Source organism: Teleopsis dalmanni, chromosome 1 (genome assembly GCF_002237135.1).
Source record: "Teleopsis dalmanni isolate 2A chromosome 1, ASM223713v2, whole genome shotgun sequence".
In the NCBI taxonomy this organism is placed as follows: Eukaryota; Metazoa; Arthropoda; class Insecta; order Diptera; family Diopsidae; genus Teleopsis; species Teleopsis dalmanni.
The window spans coordinates 161,348,306-161,356,657 of NC_051846.1; the positions used below are offsets into that span (position 1 = coordinate 161,348,306).

The 8,352-nt window shown below is 26.9% G+C and overlaps 1 protein-coding gene across 1 annotated transcript; it reads left to right on the forward strand.

The window, feature by feature from the left end:
- Window positions 1-1,309: 1,309 nt before the first annotated feature.
- LOC119669711 (putative sodium-dependent multivitamin transporter) lies at window positions 1,310-3,306 on the forward strand. Its single transcript, XM_038079714.1, has one exon. The coding sequence runs from the start codon at window positions 1,379-1,381 to the stop codon at window positions 3,272-3,274; it is 1,896 nt and encodes a 631-aa protein (XP_037935642.1). The 5' UTR covers window positions 1,310-1,378; the 3' UTR covers window positions 3,275-3,306.
- The last annotated feature ends 5,046 nt before the right edge of the window (window positions 3,307-8,352 follow it).

Here is an 8,352-nt window from a genome sequence, read left to right on the forward strand (position 1 = left end):
AGATAGAGTGTATAAGGCAGTGCTCTAGTTCCAGGTTTTCTGTCACTTTATTTAATTAGTGACATTAATCAATAATGACATTGTTTTTTATTTTAATATTTTTAAAGTGTATTAATAGTAAATTTTCGATCCGTTTCTTAGTTTGATCAATTATTTCTGAAATTTTTATTTTTAATATTTAAAACAATTTTTCACGTGTTCATATTACCTACGATAAGCATTCCCTGGATTATACTGTAGTTTATTAAAATATTTTATAATATATTGTCTAATATAACCCAATCAAATAAAATATTGTAAATTAAGTCATTTGAGAGTAATATGGATTTTCCGTTCCTAAATAAATCACTTTCAATAACAAAGTGCCACTTAGTAATCTCATATCATTGGCTCCATATGAAAGAATAGTAACCTATTACCAGGATTTCCTAGCTAAACGACATTCCTAGTCATGAATGTTGTAAACTTCAAACTTTCATAAATAGAGCTATAGACACAGTGAATGGGTTACAACTTGATTGTATTGTAGTAAAATAACTCGCTTATATCTATATATGTATATTATATTTGCAAACAAATTTTATTTTGCTATAACTTATGTGTTTGATTTGATGTCAATACATTTTGGTTTCTAGATCCAATTTGGAAAAGTAGTATTTCAAATTAGAGTTTGTCTGGTGTAAGATCCTTAATAATATAATTATGAACTTAACTGTCTTTGACTATGACAAACGATTACTATGGTATACTTTGGAGACCAAAGCTCTTCTATTTCTTCGATAAGAAATACATATATAATCAATATATCAGTGACGTTATATTCAATCTTGTCAAATTCTCTCCACATAGCTTCACTCATCCACATTGCTTTATTTCAGTCCGTTCCATTCAGGTGGCAAGACTTTTTAATTTTGTTATCATTAATCTGTTGTTGGACCCGCAGAGTTACATAGTTATATGACGGCTTACAATATAAAATATAATTAGAGTAGAAGAATTGTATGCAATCCATATATGATAATATATTATAATTCAATAAATATAATTAATATAATATAATAAAATATTAAAAATTCATAATTTGTTATTATATACAGACCTTTAAAGCATTAAAACTCCTATTGATTTATTTTATCCTATCGCGAAATATAGAATCAAACCTACAAATATAAACAATTAAACAGAAAATGACAAATATGTGCCACAATTAAACATAAGTATATATATATATATATATGTATTTATATATATCGTATATAACTTACAAATGTACAAATTTTTTTGTTCAAATAAAAAATAAAAACAATAAACAAAGACACTAAAACAATAAACGCACACAATCAATCAAAACAAATTTGGAGAAAAAAAAAGATACATAATGGAATCACTTGGTGCGTGGGACTATACGATACTAGCCTTCGTGCTTATATTATCTGCCTCGATTGGTATTTATTATCGACTGACAGGTGGCAAGCAGAAGACCACCAAAGAATTTTTGCTAGCAGATCGTTCCATGCCAATAACGCCGGTTGCATTTAGTTTAATGGCCAGTTTCATGTCTGCCATAACAATACTTGGCGTGTCAATGGAGAACTATCAGTACGGCACAATGTTTGTGGTTATCAACATTTCGTATGTTTTATCGACACCATTCGCTGCGTATCTTATATTGCCAGTATTCTACCGCCTGAAAACGGCAAGTGTCTACGAGTATCTGCAAATGCGTTTCGGTTATGTCACGCGATTATGTGCCTCCCTTGCCTTTTCGCTGCAGATGATACTCTACATGGGTATTGTGCTTTTTGCGCCCGCTTTAGCATTGGAAGCTGTTACAAAATTGAATACAGTTTTCTCGATTATTATTATCGGTGTTGTTTGCACGTTCTATGCAACACTTGGCGGCATGAAAGCTGTGCTGATAACAGATATTTTTCAATCAGTACTCATGTTTGTTGCTGTTTATAGTGTGATTATATGTGGTATTATCAAAGCCGGCAGTATTAGCGAAATATGGAATGCAGCAGTTGAGGGTGATCGTATTGAATTCCTAAATTTTAGCATTGATCCAACGACACGACATACTGTTTGGACACAAATAATAGGTGGTTGCGCTACATATCTGGCCATATATGGCGTTAACCAAACACAAGTACAGCGTTTGTTATCGGTTAGAAATTTGAAATCATCACAAAGTGCCTTGTGGTGGAATTTGCCCATATTAATGTTGTTAAGTTTTAGCACATGCTTTTCGGGGTTATGCATATATTATTTGTATCGGAAGTGTGATCCATATGAGGAAGGCCGTATTAATTCACGTGATCAAATAATGCCATTATTCGTAGTGGACACCATGGGTGACATGTCTGGACTTGCAGGTCTTTTTATCTCTGGTATTTTCTGTGCCAGTTTATCAACAATATCATCAGCTATTAATTCTTTAGCAGCTGTAACGCTAGAAGATTACATAAAGCCATTATTACATGTAATGTCTAAAAAGGAACTATCTGATGAGAAAACAGTTTGGTATTCAAAAATATTGACCTTAATATATGGAGCCGTATGTATCGGTATAGCTTTCTTGGCCAGTTCACTTGGTGGCGTACTGCAAGCATCACTATCTATTTTTGGTATTATTGGTGGTCCTTTACTTGGTTTGTTTACACTTGGCATGTATATAACAATTGCCAACCAGAAAGGTGCATTAACAGGCTTAGCAGTTGGTTTGGGAATGTCATTTTGGATTGGTTTTGGTCAACCTAAACCACCAATACCAAGCTTACCAATGTCGACAGAAGAGTGTCCAATAACAAAAACAAGTCATGTTAGCGATCTGTTTCTCAGTACAAATACTAAAGCAATAGAGGAAGAGGATCATTACTTCTATTTATATCGTATATCTTATATGTGGTATGCTGTCATAGGATTTCTATTAACATTTTTCGTTGGTCTCATTTTTTCTTGGATATATGCTAAATTAAATTGGGACTCTAATGCTCACATATATACTGATCCTGGTTGCACACTAATTAAATATGATCTTTTTGTACCGCCGATTGCTAATCGTTTAAGACGTAAACAAATGCCCGTCGTTGTAGTCACTGGTACAAGCTCTGAAATGGGTGGCGGTTCGGCTACACCTAGTACGGTAGGTGCTGATGAGGCACAAATAGCAAAATCTGTAACGAATTCTACGGAATTAAGTGAGGAAAATGATAATGTTTTTCCTGAAGTAGAGGAACAAACGCCTAGACATCGAGTATTTACGATATCCTAAATAAAATTATAATAATAGAAAACTATTATGCATTTGAGTAATAAATTTAATGTGAAATATTGTAAATAAATTTTATATATTGTAAGAAGAGAAAACTAAAAGGCTTCAAATAAATATAAATATGTTTTGATAATATTTGTATTAAAGAATATGTTTAAATTAATTACACTTATAGATTTCTGATCGTTTTTCATATACATTTACATAAAGCTATACTTAGATAAAATTTGTTATATCTTCATATGAGGAATAATATATTAAAAAGTGCTGTCATTATATTTTTTCAATTAAGCTGAACTTTAACTACCCAATCGATAAATTTACCAAGAGCTAAATCTTTATTTCGTTTTGATCATGAATTAACCTAAAGAAATTTACATATACAAAACAATAAAATAGATATTATATAAAAAGATAATAGATTAAAAAATTACATAGAATATACATATATAAAAGTGGAATGCAACAGAATCCATAGATTTTTAAAAGTGATTGCCTTTCATTAAGGCTTAACACAATGAACCTCTTTACACATGTATCAGTATAAAGTGACGATAAACGCGCCTATTGAAATTCAACCAGTACCAATTTAATCTACATATTTGGATATAGTTTCTTCCTTGATAGGGAAAGAAGCCCATATAATATCTCTGTTATTTTGAAACACAACACCCGATTAGGAAATGCACCTCCACATCGAAAGAAAGTAATGCATGCAATCATTCTACCCACATCATTTTAGGTTTTAACCACAATTCCGGCCCGCGATACTTCCTCTAAAGAGGCCAACCTCCCTCTATAGGTCAGTACATCTGAGTTGTGGACCCTAACCCCCGTGGTACTAGAATTACTCACTACCATTTCTACTTAAAACAGTATCGGGTAATGCCTATTGGATTTTAGCCGACCTCTTATGGCAGACATGCTTTGCCTCGGGTATATTCTAACCTCTTTTGCGATAGTGGAAGGATAGTGGAATGGCACAGTGTAAATATAGTAAATCTTTAGTCCTTACAGTATATGCCTAGGTATGGAAAATCAAGCTAGCTGCACTATTATTTTTTTAAAGGGAGTATATTCATGCGCAAGTATGAATGTTAGTAAATATCAATTTGCAAAAAAAGTTATTTATAATTGCTATATTGAAATTTTGCAACAATGAAGTGCATTTTGTTATATCAAATTTTATTTTTTAATTTCATTTAGTTTTTTTAATTATTTAAATTTATTTTAATTAAAATTGAGGTCATTTTTACTATCTGATTTTAATTGGTTTATTAAATATTGTTGAGGGTAGTAATTTTCTAAAATTTTAAGTGAAGCGTAAAGGTTAGAAAAACCGAGATGCATTTAAAAAAAAAGCAACTGTAATAATAGATCTTCATCAGCTTTTAAATATATATCAATGTCCTATAAACCGTTCTAAGCACTGTTGTGGTGTAAGCATTTTTAGTGCATCCCTTCTTTTTTAATTTTAAGAATAATCTTTTTAGCAAATAATTTTATTTTGTTTTTCATTTGAAATTTTTTGTTTTTTTTAATATACTTTTAATTCTTTCTATTAAAAACAATATTTTGGAAAATATTGATAAGTTAATAGCACTCAAAATTAGGAAATTTGTTATTTTGTTTAATTTTTTTAAATAACCTTTTTAAGTTTATTTATAAAACTAGATTTTATATATAAAACTAGATTTTATATATAAAACTTGATTTTATATATAAAACTTGATTTTATATATAAAACTTGATTTTATTCTGAAATCTCGAGACCCGGAGCATACTATAATTCATTAGCTAATAAGGTATCGATATAATAGAAGTGAAAAAAAATGTTAAAATAATTTTAATTAAAACTAGATTTCCGGAAAAATTATCCACAATTTTTACAAAAACAATTAAAGTACAAGGATGTTCTATTAAACTATTTATAAATAGTTTTTATTCAGTTTTTTTATTTTATTTTATTTTATTTTTTTATTTTATTTTTTTTTATTTTTGAAATAACTGTTTTTTTGTAACACACCTTGTTTTAATATCCTATATTTCAGCAAATATATTATATATATAATATAAGCCTTTCCCATACGATTTTATTTTTCATATTTTAAATCAAGGCACACTTTCTCGCATTTATTTCGAATAAGCTTAAAGCACTGTATATATGAGTATTTAATTATATGTTTATATGATTTATTTAGTGATTATTTATTTAAATTCTAAATTTTTATTATTTTATAAAGTTTTTTATACATAATGTCCTGCTTTAAAGGAAAAACTTTATCAATGTTATGTTTTTTTTATTTAACTATAATCATATTTAAGACACAATAATATTTAATAGTAATTATACTACTAATAAAATAGTATATTATTATTATAATAAAATATTATATTATTGTTATAATAAAATATTATATTATTATTATAATAAAATATTATATTACTATTATAATAAAATATATTATTATAATAAAATTATTATTAAATTATATAATAATATAATAAAAATTTTTTATAATTATTATTATAAAAAATATTTATTATATTGTATTAATAAAAATTATAACATTTAAGGCACAATAATATTTTAATAGTAATTATATTAAAAAAATTTAAAAATTATAAAATAAATATATATATATAATATACATTTTTTTTTTTTTTTTTTTTTGCAAAGTGGAGTTATAGATTCATTTCCTTTTCCTTCACTTATCATTTAATAAAATTAATAACAATTAAACAATAAATTTCGAAATCCATATAATACAAAAAATTGTTATAGTTATAATTATTTCATTTATTTATTTTTTTTTTATTTGCGTATAAAATAGGTGCGCTTTTAAAATAGTTCAAAGTCAAATTATTCAGATAAATTTTTTTTGACTATTTTTATTGTTAGTAATAACAATAACAACAATAATAAATCTAAATCTTAAATACAAGTTTTTTAAAATATATTAGCGGTTATAAAAAATTATTTACTCATTTTAGGGCATTAATAATTTAAAAGTGTTTATTTAGAAAATAAAGTATTTTAATATAATAATATTCAACTGTGTGTACTCATTCACCTTGCATGAATAATATATATATGAAAATGTTTACGAAATTCTTATCAATTTGTACTTTTAATATCATTATTTACCGATGTTGAATTCGAATGAAAAAAAAACCACTTAAAGCCACACCAATTCTTAAATAGAGCATGACTACGGATTTTTATTTTTTTCTGTTGTTATTAATTCAAATTTAATTAGTAAATTTTGTGTAAACTAAGCATTTTTGATAATCTTAAAGCAATAAAAAATATTGTTGTTTTGTTTGCATATATATAATTCCCGGATTATATGGATTTGTGCAGGTCCAGTATAAGATTTCTTCTTTGCTTGCGTTCGGCATCCACAATACCGCCCAAATCATCGGTTATGTGTGTTGCATGCGTCCATGCGGCACCCTTGACTTTTGTTATATGTACACGATACGGTTGCTCGATAGCTCCGACGGTGGACTCTACTTTGGAATTGATTTTGTTAATATTTTTAGCAGGTACATAAGCGCCACAGTTCACTAACAGATTTACGCAGATGAAGGCTGTTATCAGTATCATTTTCCCTCAATTCACTTCACTTCACTTCACTTTAGTTATTTAATATGTCGTTTTTAATTATTAATTAATTTATTTATAATTGAATAAAATTATTAGAATATTGAGGAATTGTTCATTCGCTTTGAAATGTTTGAATAAAACTGAATTTGTGTATTGTAAAGAAGATTTTTTTTAATCTGTTAGGTTTTGTGCATTGAAACAGTAGCGCATTTTGTTTCAGATTACAAAGTGGAAAGTTCAGTACTGCTAACTGCTAACTTAAGGCAAGCAAATATATTAATTTTTATTTAATATAAATGAAAAAAAATATTTAATCTCAGATATGATTTCCTTTTTTCTTATTTGATATCAGTAAATTATAATAAAATTATTTCTATGTCATGTAGAGTTGATAAATTTGTTATTAATTATATTGTATTTACTAGTCACAGTAAATGCGCTACTGTTCTAGGCTCATTCTCAGTAATCTGACTTTGTTTGAAGTGTAGCTCGACTTTTATAATCTAATATAATATTAATTAATTTGTTTATATGCTATTTATTATTTGATTATTTCGCTTTTTATGCAAAAATGATAAACTTGTTAACATTCCCTTTTGTTGCTTGCTAAACAAATTTTGTTGCTTGACTTTTGATGAACACATGAAATTTATTTTCCTTTAGATACAAAATAGATTAAATAATTTAATTTCATCTTTTATCTAATTATTCGTTTTGTAAATATTTTTATTAATGTTTACAGTATATTAATTCAATAAAATTATATATTTTTAGTACTCTTTAAACAACGAATAGTTTCAGTTTAACATTATATGCTTCTCTATACTTAATTACTGTATATAGGGTGTTTAATTCAATAGCTTTAGTAGTTGATACCTTGCTCCAAGAAACAAAATTGACCGAATCATGAATCTGTATAAAAATCTACCTCAATAAACAAACTCATTCGAACAGCTACGAGTTTATATCAATTCGCCAGAGCATATAAGTATTAATGAATATATGTATAAATTTGAACAGTACAGAAAGTTTGAAAAGTGTCTGAATCATAGACCCTTGTTACCATCGACAACATCGCTTATACCAATGTTTCTTAACCATTGTGTTTTGTAAGAACCAGTACATTTTCCGAATAGATAATATCGCTAACTCGTTATCTTTGACGACTATTTTAAATATCCTTTTCGTCCTACATAAACGACTTATGATATTAGAAATTTATTCCTAAACGCAAAAATATTTCTGTAGAAGAATTTTAGGGTACATTACGGCATTTTCATATTTATATATTATTACAGTAATTTAATATTTATATATATGATTTTGACTGATTATACAATAATCATACACAATTTTATAATGTAATATATAGTTTTATAATTTTTTAAATTATTTTAATAATATATTATTTTAATAAAAATATCTGTTATTTCAATAATAATATTAACAATATATATTATTTTAATTA

Coding starts and splice junctions, on each gene's coding strand:
- LOC119669711 (XM_038079714.1), top strand. CDS start 1,379: ATGGAATCACTTGGTGCGTGGGACTATACGATACTAGCCTTCGTGCTT.